We start from the raw sequence: 22,866 nt of genomic DNA on the forward strand, positions 1-22,866 counted from the left end.
CAACCTTCATTCAGGTTGTGCTATACATTGCATTAGACTTTTGGGTGATTTTTGATTGTTAGTGAGTGTTTTGGTGGTCTGCCCCAACCCTACTTTTTTCATAGGCCCCATTACTTTACTAAGTGATTTTCTATTAAGTAAGGTTTTGTTGGAACACATCTTTGGCATTATTGGTGAACTAACTGTACCTCATTTATGTCACCCCTCAACCATCTCTGTTCCAAAGAAAAGAACCCAAACCTCTTTGATCTCCTCATTCTTCAATTCTCCAGCCCTGACAACATTTTCTATGATTTGGAGATGCCGGTGTTGGACTGGGGTGTACAAAGTTAAAAATCACACAACACCAGGTTATAGTCCAACAGGTGTAATTGGAAGCACTAGCTTTCAGAGCGCCGCTCCTTCATCAGGTGGTTGTGGAGGACACAATTGTAAGGCACAGAATTTATAGCAAAGGTTTACAGTGTGATGTAACTGAAATTATACATTGATTGTCTGTTGAGTCTTTCATCTGTTCGAATGCCATGATAGTTTCACTTCTTTCATGTGTAAATCACAAAACCTTTTTTAAAAGTTGCATTCTCAGGTTAGCTGTAACAATTGGTGTTATCTAGACAATGTGTTGAAGGTGTTAGCCCCCTGTGTTCTCTGTCTTTGCCAGGATGTTTAGATTGATTCTAATCTAAAAGGTGAGATTACAGAGTTTTACATGAATACAATGTAACCCTGCAAGTACAAATTCACACCACAAAATATATGTGTGCATGTGGGTCTTTGTGTCTGTCTGTGTGTGTGCCTGGGGTGGGGGTTGTGAGTGTCTGTGAGAGACAGAGTATATATGTGTGTGCATGAGTGTAGAGTGGTCTAAGTCTCTGAGAGGATGCCTGTGTGAGTGTGGGAGCGTGTGTGTCTGTAAGGGTGTGTTTGAGTGTCTGTGTGCACGTCTTGTGTATATGTGTGTGTGTGTGTGTATAGGAGTGTCTGTGTGTGGTCACCTGTAATGTGACATGAACCCAAGGTTCCGGTTGAGGCTCTCCCTATGGGTATGGAACTTAGCTATCGGCCTCTGCTCGGCCACTTTTCGCTGCTGCCTGTCCTGAAGTCCGCCTTGGAGGATGGTACTCCGAAGGTCCGAGGTCGAATGTCCTGGACCACTGAAATGTTCCCAAACTGGGAGGGAACACTGCTGTCTGTTGATAGTTGTGTGTTGCCCATTCATCCGTTGTCGTAGCCTTTGCTCGGTTTCCCCAATGTACCATGCCTCAGGGCATCCTTGCCTGCAACGTATAAAATAGACAACGTTGGCTGAGTCACATGAGTACCTGCCATATACAAGATGAGAGGTTCTCCAATGTGTAATGGTGGTATCTATGTCCACACTCTGACACGTCTTGCAGCACTGACTGTGACAGGGTTGTATGGAGTTCTCCTGAGAGCCGGGCAGCTTGCTACGAACAATGATTTGTTTGAGGTTTGGCGGTTGTTTAAAGACAAACAGTGGAGGTGTGGGGAAGGTCTTGGCGAGGTGCTCATCCTCATTGATAATGTGTTGCAAGTCACAAAGAACATGGCGTAGTTTCTCAGCTCCTGGGAAGTGCTGAACAACAAAGGGTTCCCTGTCGGTTGTAGCGCGTGTCTGTCTCCTGAGGAGGTCATCATGGTTCCTTGCTGTGTCACGTCGGAACTGGCAGTCGATGAGTTGAGCATCATACCCCGTTCTTGTGAGGGCATCCCTGAGTACTTCCAGGTGTCCGTCACGTTCCTCCTCATCTGAGCAGATCCGGTGTACGCGTAGGGCTTGTCCATAGGGGATGTCTGTTTTAATATGTTTTGGGTGGAAGCTGGAGAAGTGTAGCATTGTGAGGTTGTCTGTGGGTTTGCAGTAGAGTGTGGTGCTGAGGTGTCCATCCTTGATGGAGATGCATGTGTCCAAGAATGAGACAGATTCTAAGTCTTCTCTGCACTCTCTCCAGGGGAATGACATCCTTCCTCCAATGTGGTGACCAGAACTGCACATAATACTTCAGTTGTGGCCTCACCAGTGTCTTATACATTTTGTCTCACTCAGGCAGACCTTCTACTCACACTGATATCTGTGAGCTGTAAATCCTCCTTTGTAAATTTTAGCCTTCTTGATTCATTCTGTCCCATTAAATTAAAGTAATTTCCCAGGCCCAACAAGAAAATTTAACTTGACATTAGATCTCTTGGATTAGTGTTGCTGGAAGAGCACTTACCTGGTAGATTAGATCTGCTGGGCCTGTTTACTTCCTAGATGAAAGTCTAACTATTCTGCTTCTACAGATATTCATTTCTGATGTGATTTGTCACAGACAGGCGTAACAAACACGGACTCTCACTTATTTCTGTGTTTGTCTTACCAGGTTTGCAGTCGGAGGTTTACCCATCGAGTGTTCTTTCATCCTTGTTGATCTTTCCGTGGGCTTGTCTGCAGTCTATTTGACTATTCAGTTTCAATAGCTGATGATTATTTCATTTGAACAAAGTTAAAAATCACACAACACCAGGTTGAACAGTTATTTTAGCCAGTACGTTTTAAGCTGTGAATGTTCAATACTGCTCCTGGAGTCTGCTAACTCCTCTCTTTTGGGTCCACAGTAATTCTGACAATTGTCAATTTGTAGTATAAAGCAATAATGTCTATTGCTGCTATATGTTATATATGCTACATGCCAACCACTATCATTTTGTGTTTGGAATAGTTTGTTTCATAACAGCAATCACGTATAAGTTAGAAATTTGAATTGAGATTATTGGGAGATGTTGAAGAGACATCTTCACCCTACAGGTGATATTTTGTAATTCCCACCAAAATCCTTATGACATCATCAGATGGCATGGAGCTTAATGGAGACTCCAACATTAAACCTTTTCAGAGCCAACAACTTACACAATAACAGTGTGGACATTTATCAAAGATTACAGAGTGTACAGTACAATTTGCAACTCTTCTAACACAGTGCTTCTGTGCAGCAAAAGCTAGACAATATTCAGGCTTGAACCGAAACATGAAATGGAACACCTTTATTACACAACTTCCAAGCAATGACCAGCTCTAACTAAAAAGAATTCAAGAAGTTCAAGAGGTCCAAGTATATTGGAGAAGATCAGCACTATTCAGGCCAAAGCAAGCCTCTTGATCCAAACCTCCAACAGCAGTACCCTCACCCCAACAAAAAAATCAACTCATTCTACCACCAAAACATTCACTTCCCTCACTGCTGGTGCAAGTTTCAGTGGTGTGGCTCAACCACAAGCAACATTGTGGAGTCGTTCACCAAGGTTTTTTCAATGGCATCTTCCATACCTCAATCTCTTGCTTGAACTACAGGTGCATGGGAATGCCAGTATCTGGCAAGCTCCACTCCAAGACACATGCAATCCTGAACTGCCACCATCACATTAATGTTTTACAATTCCTTGGTAAAATTCCTGTGTCTTCTTTTCTTATAATGCTCTGGGTATACCTACACAAGTTGGATGAAAAGGTTCAAAAAGGTGGCATATCACCTAAAGGGCAATGAGGGATGGGTAATATCGGTATTCCATGAATGAAAGAAAAACAAATTCATAAATCAAAACTGGCCCAAGGATCTGTCATATGATGATATCCAACGCAGTTTTTATTGATGACGGAATAATATATATTGGCTAGGACATGACTGTTACACTTCAAAACAATGCATAAAGTGTCTTATCTCATTCTTGGATGGGAAAGAGGGCCTGAGTTTGAATTTTATCTGAAAAGATAGAACATATGAGAGAGGAAGTCACCATCAGTCATCCACCACAGTACCTATATAGGTTTCATATTCTAATATCTGGTGTGGAACATGACCTACACCCTTCTGACAAGAGATGTAACCCTCTCACTGAGCCACTGCTTACAGATAGTCAGCCATGTTTTTATAGGTCTATTTGAAACTCACTCATAATGTATGGTTTTGTTTTAAAGCTTTTTTGTTACTTTACCTCTTATTGTGGTACAACAGTTAAAATTTTGTGTCTAAATATACTTGGTTAGGCCATTTTTGGAATATTGTGTGCAGTTCTGGTCTCCCTCCTATTGAAAGGATGTTGTGAAACTTGAAAGGGTTCAGAAAAGATTTACACAAATGTTGCCAGGTTTGGAGGGTTTGAGCTTCAGGGAGAGGCTGAATTGGCTGGAGCTGTTTTCCCTGGAGCGTCAGAGGCTGAGGGTGACCTTATAGAAGTTTAGAAAATCATGAAGGGCATGGATAGGATAAATCGACAAAGTCTTTTCCCTGGAGTGGAGAGTCCACAACTAGAGGGCATAGGTGTAGAATGAGAGGGAAAAAAATAAAAGGGACTGAAGGAGCAACTATTTTATGCAAAGAGTGGTGTGTGTATGGATTGAACTGTCAGAGGAAGTGGTGAGGCTGATACAATCACAGCATTTAAAAGGCATTTGGATGGGTATATGAATAGGAAGTATTTAGAGGGAAATGGGCCAAGTATTGGCAAATGGGACTAGATTAGGTTAGGATATCTAGTTGCCATGGATGAGTGGGACCAAATGGTCTGTTGCCATGCTGTACATCTCTATGACTCTATAACTCCTTTAAACATTACTAGTGTTTACCTACTGCTCTTCAGTGATGATTCACTGACTTTTACTTGATCAATCTGTTTAGATATGTTATGATGCATCCATAGGGTAAGTAGAGTGTGAACCTTTAGGGAATTAAGAAAAAGATCTTTGACTGTTTAATTGATCTAGGAGACAGGTTTGTCACTTTAACTGTTAATTTTTTTCTCAAATTCCTGTAGGTATTCATACAGATCTATATAGGTGTGATTGCAATTGAACATTTAACTGGTGGGTAGTTCGAAACAATCATGTAATCACTGAAGTGGATCTTGCGGCGCAGTGATAATGTCTATCAGTTAAAAGCTTAATTGTAATTGCACTTATATAAACCAGTTGAAAACCAGTGCATTAAGTCTCCATGGCATTGTCAGGCATAGAGAAATATGATGCAGTTATAGTATTGCAAGAGATGCTTGCAAGAGATTTTGGGCTTGCAAGAGATTTTCATAGAAAAGTAGCATAAATCAATGCTCTCCCTCTGCAGTTGAGAGAACTGCATGAATGGACCACAGGAAGCTTGTTTCTTTGTGAAACAATTATCCACCAAAAATTGATTGGGTGAATGTATGTTAAGGAGTTTTAAAACTCTTTTACTTAAAAACACGAATTCTAAATTTTAATTTTATAACATGGCCCTCATTTGACTTCAACTGTCAAAGTTTTAACATATGTGAAGCAACTAGAATTTATTCAGCAAGATTTTATGAATGCTAGACAATGATCATGCTAATATTGCTCATCATTCTAGGCCCAGGATCCCTTGAGTGTTAACAGATAGGCAACACATTTCTTCTGTCTTTAAAGTGATACACACTGAATTGGGCCTCAGACAAATTGTACCACAGAAACAATGGGAAAACTATGCCACAAAAAGATTCTGAGTTTCAAATGCTTAAAGCTGCTATTCCTGTTTAAGAAATGGTTTAAATTAAAACCTGTTCATTAGGTTAAAAGAAGGATATCAGGTGTCATCCCACCTCTGTAACTGCAATCATAATGGCTCATCAAATGTCTATAACTCTAGACCTCAGAAAGTAACATTTCACTGCGAAATTGCACGAGCAATGTTGCAGCTTCATACTGAAAAATCATTAAACTTTTACCCAACATTTCTGGGAACATCCAGAGTTCAAGAACAAATGCTTCAAGCAGAATATCAGGATGCTCTTTTTAAATATGTACATATTTTGATTTACAAATACAGTTAATTAACAAAGCCAGTTGCAAATCAAACATTTTCAAAACAATATTTCTTATTTCATGGTAGGTTTCATAATTAGAACATAGAACATAGAACGTGACAGCGCAGTACAGGCTCTTTGGCCCTCGATGTTGCGCCGTCCTGCACAATTAATCTGATGCCCACCTAACCTACACTGTTCCATTATTATCCATATGTTTGTCCAATGCTCATTTAAATGCCCTAAACATCGGCGAGTCTACTACTGTTGCAGGCAGGCTGTTCCCTCTGAGTAAAGAAACTACCCCTAATATCATGATTTGGAGATGCCGGTGTTGGACTGGCTGCACAAAGGTAAAAATCACACAACACCAGGTTATAGTCCAACAAGTTTAATTGGAAGCACACTAGCTTTTGGAGCGACGCTCCTTCATCAAGTGATAGTGGAGGGCTCAATCCTAACACACAGAATTTATAGCAAAAATTTATAGTGTGATGTAACTGAAATTATACATTGAAATATTGATTGTCTGTTAAGCCTTTCATCTGTTAGAATTCCATGATAGTTTCACTTCTTTCATGTGTAAATCACAAAACCATTTTTTAAAAAAGTTGCATTCGCGGGTTAGCTGTTAACAATGGTGATAGCTAGACAATATGTTGAAGGTGTTGGCCCCCTGTGTTCTCTGTCTATGCCATGATGTTTAGATATCCTAAATCTATCACCTCTCAACCTTCTTCTCACTAACGAAAACAGCCTCAGTTCCCTCAGCCTTTCCTCATAAGACCTTCCTTCCATACCAGGCAACATCCTAGCAAATCTCCTCTGAACACTTTCCAAAGCTTTCACATCCTTCTTGTAATGCGGTGACCAGAACTGTATGCAATACTCTAGGTATGGCCTTACCTATGTCTTCTACAGCTGAAGCATGACCTTATGGCTCTGAAACTCAATCCCCCTATCAATAAACACCAACACACCATATGCCTCTTAACAACCCTATCAACCTGGGTGGGAACTTTCTGGGATTTATGCACCTGGATACTGAGATCTCTCTGTTCATCTGCGCTGCCAAAAATTTTACCATTAGCCCAGTACTCCTTATTCCTGTTACTTCTTCCAAAGTGAACTACCTCACACTTTTCCTCATCAAACTCCATTTGCCACTTCTCAGCCCAGCTCTACATCTTATTTATGTCTTTTTGTAACCTACAACATCCTTCGGCACTATCCACAACTCTGCCAATCTTACTATCATCTGCAAATTTACTAACCCAATCTTCTACACCCACCTCCAGATCATTTATAAAATTAATGCATATCGGTAAATTCAAACTTTTCACTTATTTCATGGTAGGTTTCCTAATTGGAACATCAAACATAGGAAATAGAACGTTACAACGCAGTACAGACCCTTGGGCCCATGATGTTATGCCGACCTGCAAAATTAATCTGTAGCCCATCTAACCGACACCGTTCCATTATTATCCGTACGTATGTCTAATGCCCATTTAAATGCCCTTAATGTCGGCGAGTCTACTACTGTTGCCTTAAATAACCTTAAATTCTATCTAGTGTCATTAAAATAGACACAATTGTTTAATCCAGACCTTTAGGCACATTAAGTCAGGAATATGTTTTCCTCACAAACAGTTGGTTTGTTACTTGTGTCACAAGCAGAAATTCAAACTAAACTGTTTATAAAACCATATTGTTTGGCACCTCTAAGTCATTAGCCAGGAATGAGTTCCTCATAAGTACTGACTTGTTAATTGTCTCATTAGCTGAAATCAAAAGTAAACTGTTAAAATTGCTTAATAAGATAGCAAGAGCAAAATCATAAAATGTTACTTCAAACTAACATAGCAACTTTAGAATGAGCAACATTATCAACATTTTACAGAAGAACATTACAATATCAATGTTGACAGACATCAGAACAGAAACAAGTTCAACATTCTGTGAGTCAAAGAGTTACTAATTATCCAAGTCCAAAGTGAATGTGTCCTGAAAGAAGAACTGTGAAACCTCCAGACTACCTAAATTAATGAAATCAGAGACTTAATGAGATAAAATAGTGATAGCTGCAATGTATAAATGATGACCACAGAAAAATATCTTTGAGAGGCGTTGTATAAGATAATGGTTCTGAAAGATTTGATGTTAGAGATGCATTAATCTTCATGAATCTGAGAAAGTCTAAAGATGTGGTGGGGTGAGGGAGAACACCTTAAAATTTTGTCATGTGAAGACTTCTATCTGCACGTCTCCCAATAATCTTAGTAGCAATGGCAAACTTATTGAAGTGGAGGTACTTGTGTTGGACTGGGATGGACAAAGTTAAAAATCACACAACACCAGGTTATAGTCCAACAGGTTTCTTTGGAAGTACAAGCTTTCAGAGTGCTGCTCTTCATCAGGTAGCTAGTAATTGATCAAAGCGTCATATAATTGATGCAATGGATTGAACAAAACGAGATTGCTTTTACATCTTTACTCACTTAAAATGGTGATGCAAGTTTTGATTGATTAATGTGTAAATCCCAGAATTTCTTTCAAGTCACAGCCCTGAGAAATCTTAAGGTTTTATCAGTATAAAAAAAAGTGACATCTCAGCTCAGACATTGCATTAAAGGTGTGACGTTAGAGTCTGTATCCCAACCTTGAGTCAGACTAGTTCTATTTCCAAAGTAGGAATTTATAAAATGTCACTTTGACTGACTGCCTACAGGTTATGTGCTTTTTGATCAAAGTAGAATGGATCTGCAAATACAAATCTGCATTTTTTTTATATTTGCAAATACATTCTATTTTGTTTGAAAAGCTTATACTTTTAAATAAACCTGTTAGACTATAACCTGGTGTTGTGTGATTTTTTAAAGATATTGAAGCAACTTGTACCTGATTGTCATCATACAAGAAACTATATTTTATTTAAGACAAGAGCCTCATCTCATTGATGCTTTCTAGTGGTAATCCTTTCCCACTGTAAACAAATTCAGGCCTTAAAACCATTTAAGGAAAAAAATGGCAACAAACTACTGAACCACAAGCTGATAGTCGTTGACATTGCACACACACAATATGGTAAGGGTAGTGGGCATCATTACTTAATTCAACAGTCTAACATGAAATACCTCAGTATTTGACCAGCTATCTACCCAGATCAAAGATAGCTGAGAAAACAGCAATTGCAGTATTGGGGAAGGAGGAAAATTGTTGAGTGACAAAGAGACGGTTGAATATATTGGTCAGCACATTAAATGTGAAGCACACTTTATTCTCACAAGAAAGTTACATTAGCAGATGCTAGTGAAGATGAAACACCACAATTCGAGGGAGGCTTTCTTTGCATAGACAGAGTTCACATTTAAAGTTTTGACTGACTATAGGCAAAAGCTAGTAATCATGAATCGAGAAAATACAGAACCATGACCGCCTGAGTTCACTCCCAAAGAACCCTTATCAATCCACCAATGATAACATCGATTTCCAATGAGCTCCCATGAAGCATGGAGCCCACATAGCTTGTACACTGATTGACATCTTATGATGTGGATGCAGCAATGCAGGAAATAAGAGAGGTGCATCTTCCAATCAATGGAGGACAACAGCCTCCATGACTGGAAACACCAATTTCCTGACTGAAAGCTCTTGGTGGATAATGAGGGCAGATCTATCATATCAAGTCAAGGTTACATTGTCTGTGCTTCAACCCCACTGAAAAGAAGCTGATTACTATCTGGGAAAAAGCATATTTTAAGTACTCCAAGCAGTGAGCATTGCAAATTGCCTCTACGCATTTGAATATTTGCTGCAAAAAGATGTCCTCTGTGATCACACAGAGTGAAAACCTCATCATGGAAGGCAACACTGGTTTGGGAGAAGGCTAGGGAAGGAAACATGATTAACATGGTCATCAGAAAGCAGATTTAGAGGAAAACATAGAAACATGGAAAATTCAATCAGAAGTAGGCCTTTTGATTCCTCTAGTCTGCTCTGCTATTTTTGGCTGATCATCAGGCTGAATACTCTAATCCAACTCCACCATCACACCCCACTCCCCGCTGAAAACCTGAAAAACAAATGATGTTATATATCAATGCACTGTACTCAAATCTTCTGAAACCAACAGGGCTTGGGGCACAGGTCAGCCCCGTCCTTCTTGTCGCCACCATGGAGTTCAGGAGGAACCACTGCTAAATTGAGGAACAGGAACAACAGGTGCAGGTGGTGGACCAGCCTGCAACAGTGTTGGATCCCTTCTCAGGCCAGAAATGGCTCACCTTGTCATTCAGACCTGAAGAAGGGTTAGTCAAACAAGTTCATTATATCATGAAACAAATGAGCAATGACAAACTAAACATGAAACTGATCAAATACTCAGTGCAAATCACAGATCAAAGAAGCCAGTAATGTTGACTAGTTTCTAATCACTGTCCCACTGATCATCTGCCTTTGAGGAGGATTACACAAAGTTTATATCACTAATGCAGATTCATTTAAAAATTAATGGAAGTGTCCAAATGTTTCAAATGTTATGATCAGGATTAATCTGACAGGCACTTCAAGATGAATTACTTAAATAAAAACTAACAAATGCCCTTAATAATTCACATTCTGTACTTCAGTTCACAATTTGTGAATCATAAATAGATAACTCAAATGACTGAATAAAGAACATAAGAAATAGCAGTAGGTTTAGGTCATTAAGCCACTCAGAACTGCCCCACCATTCAATAAAATCATGACCAACCACCACTAGTCCTCAACACCATCGTTCATGGCAGGTCAGCATAATCATTAACTCACTGATACTTGAAAAATCTATCAGAGATCTAGTCTTGATAACTCTCAGGGGTAGAGAATTCCACACATTCATTGCCAGACATTCACTCGATTTTGAAAGAGTGTCTCCTTATTCATTAACTATGTCCCTTGTTTTGAGATTCCCCTATTAGTGGAAATATATTGTCAAAATCTACCCTGTCAAGTCTCCTCAGAGTTATGCTTGTGTGAATAAGAACACCCCTTATTCTTCTAAACTTAAATGAATAAAAGTTTAAATCATTCAACCTTTCTTGATAATTATCCGAGGAATCAGGCTAGTGAATCTCTATTGTTAATGCATCCTTTATCAAATATGGGGACAAAAACTCTACACAGCACTCCACGTGCAGCCTCAGCAACACCATATTAGTTGTAACAAGACTTCCTTGTTTTTAACCTCAAAACGCTAAGCAATAAAAGCCAAAATTCTGTTTGCCTTCTTAGTGCATGCTAACATTTCGTGTTTCATGCACAAGAACTTGCAAAACCCTCTGTATTGCACTTTTTAAGAGTCTCCCTCCATTTAAATAATACTCTGCCTTTTGATTCTTCCTACAAAAGTGCATGACCTCACATTTTCCTGGATTAAACCGCATTTTGCAAAGTTTTACTCATGAATTCAATCTATCTATACATCCTTGGAGATTCCTTATATCTTCATCACAAAGTACGCGCCTACCTATTTTTGCATTGTCGGCAAATTTGGATACATTACACCCTGCTATCTCAGCCATGTCATTAAATAATTAAAATCTACCCCGGGACTGATCCTTGTGGCACTCCATTAATTACACCTTTCAAACCTTAAGAAACCTATTAAAATGCCTCTGTGTCACTTAAATTTAATTCTTCCGTTTAATTATGTTACATTTCTGTATGATATGAAACACATGTAACTAAGCAATCATTATCTATTTTTGGTCTGTTGCTAACAACAACAAAAAATTGGATTTAGACAACCAACCAAGGGACCAGTAATAACTGCTTGCTGCTCTAATTTCCTACCTCAGAAACTTCCAGAAGGACGTAGTCAAATCTCCATAGTACCCCACATCCCCACACATTTGTGAAAAGTTGCTTTCTGTATATTTATTCATGGGACATGATTATCACTGGCTGGGCCAGCATATATATAGTTCAACCCAAATTGCCCATAAAAAGGTGGTATTAAACTATCTTTGAGAACTGTTATTTTCATTGGAATGTCTGTCCACCCAGAGTGTTCTGACAGGGATTTTTTTTTCAGGAGTTTGATCCAACGACTGAGAAGAAATGATGAGTTAATTCTAAGTCAGATTATTATCTGGAATGGAATTGACAGACAGTTCATTAATGATAGCACAGGATTACACAATCCCTACAGTGTGGAAACAGGCCCTTCGGTCCAACAAGTCCACACTGACCCTCTGAAGAGTAACTCACCCAGACCCATTCCCTACATTTAACATCTGACTAATGCACCCAACCTACGCATCCCTGAACACTGTGGATAATCTAGCATAACCAATTCACCTAACCTGCTTATTTTTGGATTTTGGCAGGAAACCATAGGAAACCCACAAAATTCCACATAAACAGTCACCCAAGGCTGGAATCAAACCCATGTCCCTGGTGCTGGGAGGCAGCAGCGCTAACCACTGAGCCACCATGTCGCCTGATGCAGATTAATGCTGGGATATCTGGTAAGTGGCTCATTTTTCTGGTATTTGTTCAATATAATATGGAATGGAAGTTGGACATGAGAGAAACCATAGAGTCTTGGTAGGTAATTAAAGAGGTGAGTTTGATAAGATAGCCTCATGGCGACAAACGTTGCAAAAAACTTGAAGTAACTGAGCTGAAGAAATGCAAAATTCATCCCTGAAATATTATTGCTCGAGAAAAGGCATTAATGTTGTTACCACTCCCTGGGGATCCATTAAAAATAAAGTTCACTGGATCTTATCAAATCAAAAAGAAACTCAATGATGTAAGTTATGTCGCGAATACTACAAGCAGGAGAAATAATTAGTGAGTGTGTCACTTTAATCTGTTCAAGAGATATAACAGTTAGGAGCAAAGTGTAATTATAATAATGAAAGAAATAAGAGTGAAAAGTAGCTGTCAGTACAATTAGAGAATGAATTTTAAAAAATGAAAATTCTAAAGTTGATTCTCCAGCAATTAGATTGGATAATATAATATTGGCTAAATAACATTATTTTTATCTTCAAGAAATCTATCAAAATTACTTAAAAATGCAAAGATGATTTGAGTGAATAGGTGAGGAAAAATCAGCCTTGACCATTTATGATGTCAATGTATGGCTGTTCTATCATAGTCTTATAGAAGCAAGAAATCCCTTAGGTTTATTTGTTCTTCATATGTAATTGAACTGCTCCAGTGACTATGTATAAGACTTCGATGAATAAAATTTATTTTGAAATTTTAAAAATGTTTCACTTCTATCAAGTAACATCCTTACTGACCATTCAATTGAAGCAAGAAATTCAGATCATGATGGACAATGACATAATAGCTGGAGTTCAACTATCACGATGGTTTCAAACCAGATAGGCTGCCAAGATTCTGTATCGATTGTTACCAAATCAATGTGGTGACAAAAGTGAACTCATATCCTATTCCAAGATTGGAGGATTGCATTGAAAAATATCGACTTGTCCACCTCCTGATGCTGCCTGGCTTACAGTGTTCTGCCAGCTTCCCGTTTGTCTACCTGTAAGGAAAAATGCAACAACAATGTTCCAACTATTAGCCAATTAAAGAACAATTTGATTGTTTGGCTTACATTGACAACTTTATTGATTTTAGTGAAAACTGGGAAGAGTACTTACGTCTATTGTCTGAACTGTTTGATCAACTACAAAGAACTGCTTGGACACAAATCTGGCTAAACATGAAATTACCAAATCAGAAACAACATACTTGGGCCACACTATGGTACAAGACTAAGTGGCATCTAGAGAACTGGAAGTCAAAGCTATTTGGGAGTTTTGATACCTAGGGTAAATGTGGGAAACTTTTTGGTATGTTGGCATGAGCACATTGTATTGGAAGTTTGTTCTGATTGTCAGCACTCTAATGGCTCAGGTTGGTGTACGGTTTGTAACCGCAAGTGCTGAGGTTCCCAAGTATCTGATCCACTCATCCTTCTACATGGTAATGGTTGTGGGTTTGGAAAGTGCTGTCTAAGGACCTTTGATAAATTTCTGTAGTGCAGCTTGTAGATAGTGCACACTGCTGCTACTAAGCATCACTTGGCAGAGAGAGTGAATGTTGTGGTCCCAATCAAGTAAGCTTCTGCATCCTGGATCATGTCAAGCTTCTTGAACATTGTTGAAGCAGCATTCATGAAGTATTCTGTCACAGTCCTGACTTGTGCCTTGTAAATTGTGGACAGGCTTTGCAAAATCAGATGGATTCCTATTCTCTAATCTGCTTTTTGTGGCCATAGCACTTAAATGGCCAGTCCAGTTTTGTCTTTATCCAAGGCTATTAGCTCGTTAACTGATAGCATGTAGAATGATTCAAATTGTCTTCTTAAGTTCCCCATTTTGAATGGAAATAACACATAGAACATAGAAGAGTATAGCACGGGACCAGGCTCTTCAGCCCTGCATGCCTGTGCCAACCAAGAAGCTTCCAAAACTAAGCCCAACTGCTTGCATGTGGTCCACATATCTCTACTCCCTGCCTGTTCATGTGAATGTTCAAATGCCTCTGAAATGTTGTTGTTCTACCTGCTTCTCCCATGTCCTCTGGGGATGCAATCCAGGCACTGACCACCCTCTGTGTAAACAATTTTCCCCGCGCATCTCTTTTAAACTTGCCCCCTCTAGCCTTAAACCTACGCCCCTTGGTATTTTATATTTCCACACCGGGGAAGAAATTCTCTAACTATTCCTTCTATCTATGCTTCTCCTAATTTTATCAACTTCTTTCAGGTCGCCCCTCAGCCTCCGATGCTCCAGTGAAAACAATTCATGTTTGAACAGACTCTCCTTACAGATAATGCACTCCAATCCAGACAAAATCCTGATGAATATCTTTTGTAATCTTTACAAAGCCTCCACATTCTTCCTACAGTGTGACCAGAATAGCACACAATACTCCAATCATGGCTCAACCAAAAGTTTCGAAAGCTGTGACATGACTTGTCAACTTTTATCCTCAACACCCCAACTGATGAAAGCAAGGATGCCTTCTTTATCACCTTAGTCCCTTGTGCTACCATTTTCAGGGAGCTATGGACTTCCACCCCATGCTCCTAGTGGAGCCTGCCATGTACTGTATACTTTCCTCTTGAATTTCACATCTAAACCCTGGAACATTGATCTAGTCAGCATATAAAGTGAAAAGAGAAAAAGTATAACATAGCAAAGATAAATGGGAAAACGGAGGACTGGGAAGCTTTTAAAGAACAACAGAGAATTACTAAGAAGGAAATACGCAGAGAAAAAATGAGGTACGAAGGTAAACTGGCCAAAAATATACAGGACGATAGTAAAAGCTTTTATAGGTATGTGAAAGGCAAAACAATGGTTAAGACTAAACTTGGGCCCTTGAAGACAGAAACAGGGGAATATATTACGGGGAACAAAGAAATGGCAGAAGAATTGAATTGGTACTTCAGATCTGTGTTCACTGGGGAAGACACAAGCAATCTCCCTGAGGTAATAGTGGCTGAAGGACCTGAACTTAAGGGAATTTATATTTGCCAGGAATTGGTGTTGGAGAGACTGTTAGGTCTGAAGGTTGATAAGTCCCCAGGGCTTGATGGTCTACATCCCAAGGTAATGAAGGAGGTGGCTCGAGAAATCGTGGATGCGTTGGTGATTATTTTCTAGAGTTCGATAGATTCGGGATCAGTTCCTGTGGATTGGAGGGTGGCTAATGTTGTACCACTTTTTAAGAAAGGTGGGAGAGAGAAAGCAGGAAATTATAGACCAGTTAGTCTGACTTCAGTGGTGGGAAAGATGCTGGAGTCTATAATAAAGGATGAAATTACGACACATCTGGATAGTAGTAACAGGATAGGTCAGAGTCAGCATGGATTTATGATGGGGAAATTATGCTACTTTCTCCCCACCCCCACCCTCCTCTAGCTTATCTCTCCACGCTTCAGGCTCTCTGCCTTTATTCCTGATGAAGGGCTTTTGCCCGAAACGTTGATTTTGCTGCTCGTCGGATGCTGCCTGAATTGTTGTGCTCTTCCAGCACCACTGATCCAGAATCTGGTTTCCAGCATCTGCAGTCATTGTTTTTACCAGGTTGGATGAGTGGTCAGATGCATGGCAGATGCAGTTCAATTTGGATAAATGTATGGTTATCCACTTTGGTGGCAAGAACAGGAAGGCAGATTACTACCTAAATGGAATCAATTTAGGTAAAGGGGCAGTACAAGGAGATCTGGGTGTTCTTGTACACCAGTCAATGAAGGTCAATGAAGGTAAGCATGCAGGTACAACAGGTAGTGAAGAAGGCTAATAGCATGCTGTCCTTCATAACAAGAGGAATTGAGTATAGAAGCCAAGAGGTTCTTCTGCAGCTGTACAGGGCCCTGATGAGACCATACCTGGAGTATTGTGTGCAGTTCTGGTCTCCAAATGTGAGGAAAGACATTCTGGCTATTGAGGGAATGCAGCGTAGGTTCACGATGTCAATTTCTGGAATGGCCGGACTACCTTACGCTGAAAGACTGAAGCAACTGGGCTTGTATACCCTTGAGTTTAGAAGATTGAGAAGGGATCTGATTGAGACATATAAGATTATGAAAGGATTGGACACTTTGGAGGCAGGAAACATGTTTCCGCTGATGGGTGAGTGCCGAGCCAGAGGACACAGCTTAAAATTATGGGGTAGACCATTTAGGACAGAGATGAGGAGAAACTTCTTCACCCAGAGAATGGTGGCTGTGTGGAATGCTCTGCCCCAGAGGTCAGTGGAGGCCCAGTCTCTGGATTCATTTAAGAAAGAGTTGGATAGAGCTCTCAAGGATAGTGGAATCAAGAGTTATGGAGATAAGGCAGGAACAGGATATTGATTAAGGATGATCAGCCATGATCATATTGAATGGTGGTGCAGGCTTGAAGGGCAGAATGGCCTACTCCTGCACCTATTGTCTATCGTCTATTATTTACTCGCCCAGCCCTTCTTTCAATCAAGTAATTGTAGATTGTCCAACACTGTAGTTCCATGTACTAAACCAGGCTCTAAGCTCATCCGCTTTACTTGTTATACTCCTTGCATTAAAAAAAATACATTTCAGACCGCTAGTCCCACTGTGTTCATTAGCCTGATCCTGTCTACTTTTCCTATTCGACAAACAGGAGGCTGGAAGAACACATCAAGCCAGGCAGCCTCAGGAGGTAGAGAAGTCAACATTTCAGGTGTAACCCTTCTTCAGGACTAGGAGTGCTGAAAGGGGAGCTGCAGATGAAGGGGGTGGGAGGGGCAGGGTGGTGAGGTGGGGATAGGTAAAGGGTAAACTAAGAGAATGTTTTGCCAAGCAGGGGTCAACTTAACCTCCCAGTCACAGCCCATTTTGATTCCCGTTCCCACTCCCTTTCCAACATGACTATCCTTGGCCTTCTGCCTTGCCACAATGAGTCAGACTGCAAACTGGAGGAACAACACCTCATCTTCATCTTGGGTAGCCTACAGCTCAGAGGACTCAACATTGAGTTCTCCAATTTCAAATAACCTTCCTTCCCATCACCCAACTTCCTTCCCAGCCCCTCCCCTTCACTTCCATTCGTCTCATGAACCCTTCCTTTCAGCTACCAACTGGATTCATTCCTCCCATCAATCAACCAGATCGTACCCTCTACCTGTCTCCACCTATCTCCTTCATCCCACCCCCAGTCCTGAAGAAGGGTTACACCTGAAACATTGACTTCTTCACCTTCTGATGCTGCCTGGCTTGCTCTGTTCTTCCAGCCTCCTGCCTGTCTACCTTGGATTCCAGCATCTGCAATTTTTTAAATCTCTATTCTTTGTATTATAGAGTCATAGACTCAGAGATGTACAGCACGGAAACAGACCCTTCAGTCCAACTTGTCCATGCTAACCAAATATCCCAACACAATCTAGTCCCACCTGCCTGCATCCAACCCATATCCCTCCAAACCCTTCCTATTCATATACCCATCCAAATGCCTCTTAAATGTTGCAATTGTACCAGCCTCCACCACTTCTTCTGGCAGCTCATTCCATACACATACATGAAAACGTTGCCCCTTAGGTCTCTTTTATATCTTTCCCATCTCACTCTAAACTTATCCCCTATAGTTCTGGACTCCCCCACCCCAGGGAAAAGACTTTGTCTATTTATCCTATCCATGCCCCTGATGATTTTATAAATCTCCATAAGGTCAGCCCTCAGCCTCCAACACTCCAGGGAAAACAGCCCCAGCCTATTTAACCTCTCCCTGTAGCTCAAATCCTTCAACCCTGGCAACATCTTCATAAATCTTTTTTGAACACTTTCAAGTTCCACAATGTCCTTCCGATAGGAAGGAGACAAAATTTGCACGCAATATTTCAACAATGGCCTAACCAATGCCCTGTACAGACACAACATGACCTCCCAGCTCCTGTACTCAATATTCTGACCAATAAAGGAAAGCATACCAAATGCCTTCTTCACTATCCTATCTACTTGCAACTCCACTTTCAAGGAGGTTTGAACTGCACTCCAAGGTTTCTTTGTTCAGTAACTCTCCTAGGACTTTAACATTAAGTGTATAAGTCCTGCTAAGACTTGCTTGCCCAAAATGCAGCATTATTAGACTTACTATTAGACTTACTTGACTAAATCTCTACCTTATTCTCAATTGTTGCACATGCTAACCTGATGGTCTGGTCCCCACCCACCTGCCACACCAGTTTAAACATCCCAAGTGGCACTAGCAAACCTTGCTGCCAGGATATTGTTGCCCCTCCAGTTTAAACTCAACTCATTCTTCTTTTACAGACCCTCTTGCCCTGGAGGAGATTTCAATGATCCCGATATCTGAATTCCTCCCTCCTATACCAGCTTTATCGCCATAAGTTCAGCTCTTTTATCTTCCTATTTCGGACCTCGCTGGCTCACAGCACAGGATGTAATCTCGAGATTCCAACCCCAGAGGTCCTGCTTTTCAACTTTTTAACCTAAACCACCGGATATCTTTGCAGGACCACATCTCTCTTACTACTTATGCCAATAGTTCCAATATGGACCCCAACCTCCAGCTGCTCACCATTTTTCAGAATATCCTGTGTCCACTCAGAGACATCCTTGACCCTGGCACCAGGGAGGCAACACACCATCCTGGAGTCTTGCTCACGGCCACAGCAATGCCAACTGTGCCTCTGACGACAGAGTCCGCTTTCACGACTGCTGATCTGCACTTTGACCTTCCCTGCTATAAAACACTGCCAATCATGATGCCACTTATCTGGCTACTGCTACTGCTTTCCACTGACAGGCCAAATTGTATCTAAGATGAACTTGTTTAATTGGCAAATAGCAGTAGGTAACTCCTGCATTGCCTGTCTCTGCCCATCCTGGCGATCACCCATCTATCTGGTTGAACTGTTGGAGTGATCACATCCCTGAAACTCCTATCCACAAAACTTTCTGTCTCCTGTCTGCTCCTCAGAGAGTCCAACTGCTGCTCCAGCTGATCCATGCCTTCTGGGAGAAGCTGCAGGAGGACACACTTCCTGCAGATATGGTTGTCAAGGATCTCCCTGACCTCCCATGTATCACAGGAGGAGGATACCATTCCATTAACTGCCATTACTACCCCTCTAGAAACTAAAAGGAAAAGAAAAATGAAAAGAAAAGGAAAGGTCATACCTTAATGCTGCTTGTCCTCAGCAAAATCCAACACTCATGGAAGTCCATACATTAACCTCAACAGCAGGGCTTTGAGCCCTCTCCAAAATGACTACTCCCCCTCCCCCCCTCCCCAGATCTTGTGTCCCTTTATACACAGCCAGTGGGAAAGAAAAAAATATTCTCCCAGATTCCTCCTTAATCACTCCTCACTATCACTCTCTGTTGGATGCTGTTCCTCCTGCTCTGTGTCAAGGCCTCCGTGATCTCTTTCGCAATTGTGTTGAGTGAGACAACTTCTCCCAATATCCTCCTCAGTTACTTCTCACCTGCCTACTCATCTATAACCTATAGCAGCTGCCCACTGAAGGTTATATTGACTCTTGCTTCATTCCCTTTGGGGATTTTTTTGGTTACAGCTTTACAATTTGCTTCAATCCTCATAATAACATAATCAGTTTCCGACTTCATTTTGGGCTGTATCTGGACATTCGTTGTACTTTCAGACAACATTTTAGTTTTTAAAATGGGCTAATGCTTGGAAATGAATGTACAGTTTATAATGAAGTTCTGCTTTGAAGTTATACAAGATGAGTTGGACCAGCATGCTCTCCAGCATTTGTATGTTTCACTGATATTTCCTTTTGGTACTGCCAACCTGCTATGTTGTAACATACTTTGTATTGTTATTGTGTTTCAAGTTTCAAATAAGGAGAACTCTATTTTATTTTATCTCAGTCTGCCTCTAATCAATTCAGAGAGCTTCACTCACATTGCGTGCTCACCCAGATGTTATCTACTGAAACTTTCACTCACACTTAGCTTCAGTTCCTAGCCCTAATCTATAAAAATATAAAATGCATCATTTTAAAGTTTCACCATTTCAGTTTCCTGTTGCTATGCCATTGACAGTATTGACAAGACTTAGCTGTCATCCCCCAAATCTTATCACCTCTAGGTCACTACTTAGTTTATCTAGTGGTTGCACCAACCCTGCTCCTGACAAGCAAAGGGAAAGATCAATGATATTCCTATTCTGTTTTTAGCTGTCAAAAATTGTCAATGATATAATGCTATGTTTTCAGCTTTACAGAGTCTCAAAATTCCAAGGCTTCACTCCAAAAAAAAAACACTTTCATTTGCCTTTAGAATGGATTAGAGGACTGGGGATGAATATGATTCAGACTGGTTATTCATGTGTCTGTAAAATCCATAGAGCATCTTTGATTTTCATTAAGATAGGTGTATTAATTTAGTTAGCCTTTTGTTCCTTCAATGAAGGGAATGTTCCTTTTCAACTACTATGATCAGTGGAGATATACAAAGTACTTACAAGGCTGTAAGTTAAAAGAATTTGCATTGAGACAGGTCTTTTCACTTAGGACATCTCAAGGCCATTCTCAACTAGTGAAGGATAATAGAAATATAGAGAAATAAAATGTAGGAACAGGAGTAGGACATTTGGACCTTCAAGCCTGCTCAATCATTCAATATGATCATGGTCAATCATCCAACCTAGTGTCCTGTTCCTGCTTTCTCCCCATACTCAGCGCATGATCCCTTTAGTTTCAAAGACTAAATCCACATCTTTCTTGAAAGTCTTCAATGTTCTGACCTCAACGGTTTCCTGTGGCAGAGAATTGTTCAGGCTCACCACTCTCTGATTGAAGAAATATTTCCTTATCTCTTCTAAAAGGCCTACCCTTTATCCATAGACTGTGGTACAATGGACTGGACTCCCTGGTCATCTTTCCTGCATCTACTCTGTAGATCTAATCTTGTGAGGTATTCCTGTTAATACTGTTAAAATGCAGGTCAAAAAATTTTGTTTCTAATGAATTGAAATTGTAGATTACATATGTTTTAGGTTTGCTCCAGCAATGTTATATTTAGTTCAAAAAGTTGTATAACCTGGAAAAGAGAATACCTATCATTTGATGCATATGTTGTCAAAAACAGAAAATTTCACATGCTAAGGCAAGTCTTTAATACCTGAAATAGGTGTAGACTGTTCAGCTTGAAATTAAACTATATAAATTACTGAGAAGGAAGAAAAAGACAATTTGTGTCTCAGGGCAAGCAATAATTAGAGTGAGGATCTATAATCTTCCAAAATTCTCTCAATTCGGGAGCTGTCCCATTACATTGGAAACTGTAGGATACTACAGACTAATTGGCTGAGCCTGTTAATTTGGGTCAGAGGAATAGAAAAATAATTATTACCGGAATAAAGAGAAACCTTTAGAGTGCTTCGAACAGAGGGATCCAGGTGTTCTCACGCATGAATCATCAAACACTAGTATGCAGGTACAGCAGAATAAGGAAAGCAATTGGAATTTTAGAATTATTGATAAAGCAATTGAGTATAAGAGTATGGTAGTTTTGCTGTGAATGTACAAAGCATCAGTGAGATCACATGTGAAGTATTCTGTATGGTTTTGGTGCCCTTACTTGAGGAGAAATGTAATTGTAGCGGAGGCAGTTTACAGAAGGTTTACAAGATTATTCCAGAGATGAGGTGTTGGTCTTATGAAGATATATTGTGCAGGATAGGCCCATACTGTTTGGAGTTTAGAAGAATGAGAGTTTACCTATTTGAGGCATATTAGTTAAGACCGTAAGTCCATAGAAATAGGAACAGGAGTAGGCTGTTTGGCCCCTCAAGACAAAAGTGAGGACTGCAGATGCTGGAAATCAGAGTCCAGATTAGAATGGTGCTGGAAAAGCACAGCCTTCAGGCAGCATCTGACGAGCAGGTAAATCGACATTTCGGGCAAAAGCCCTTTCATCAGGGCTGAAGGCTCCTCAAGCCTCCTTTACCAGTCAGTAGTATCATGGCTAATCTGACACTATTCACAACCGCAATGCTGCCTGTTTTCATAACCCTTGATTCCCCTACTGATTAAGAATCTATCTACCTCAGACTCAAACAGAGAGAAGGACAATGCTTCCACAGCTCTCTGTGGCAAGGAGTTCCAAACACTCACAATCCACTGAGAAAAGAAAACCTTTCTTATCTTAATTTGGGACCCCTTAATTCTGAGACTATGTCCTCTGTCCTAGACTGTCCCCTCAGGGGAAACATCCTCTGAGAATTTACCCTGTCAAACTCCTTAGGGATGTTTCAATGACATCACCTCTCATTCTTCTAAATTCCAAATAAATTAGACTCCCTACAGTATGGAAGCAGGCTTTTCAACCCAACAAGTCCGCACCAACCCTTCGAAGAGTAACCCACCCATACCCCTACCCTATATTTATCCCTGATGAATGCACCTAACATTATGGGCAATTTAGCATGGCCAATTCACCTAACCTGCACATCTTTGGATTGTGGGAGGAAATCGGAGCATCTGAAGGAAATCCACGCAGACACGGGGAGAATGTGCAAACTCCAC

General features: G+C 40.4%; 1 protein-coding gene across 1 annotated transcript; it reads right to left on the bottom strand.

The window, feature by feature from the left end:
• Window positions 1–991: 991 nt before the first annotated feature.
• On the bottom strand, window positions 992–1,858 carry LOC148149654 (uncharacterized). Its single transcript, XM_087988574.1, has one exon. The coding sequence runs from the start codon at window positions 1,856–1,858 to the stop codon at window positions 992–994; it is 867 nt and encodes a 288-aa protein (XP_087844700.1).
• Window positions 1,859–22,866: the final 21,008 nt, after the last annotated feature.

Source organism: Chiloscyllium plagiosum, unplaced genomic scaffold (genome assembly GCF_037043375.1).
Source record: "Chiloscyllium plagiosum isolate Xiang-an unplaced genomic scaffold, Cpla_swu_hap1 HiC_scaffold_7, whole genome shotgun sequence".
In the NCBI taxonomy this organism is placed as follows: Eukaryota; Metazoa; Chordata; class Chondrichthyes; order Orectolobiformes; family Hemiscylliidae; genus Chiloscyllium; species Chiloscyllium plagiosum.

What these genes read in the sequence shown, in the direction of transcription:
- LOC148149654 (XM_087988574.1), bottom strand. Translation starts at nt 1,858, where the DNA reads ATGCTACACTTCTCCAGCTTCCACCCAAAACATATTAAAACAGACATC.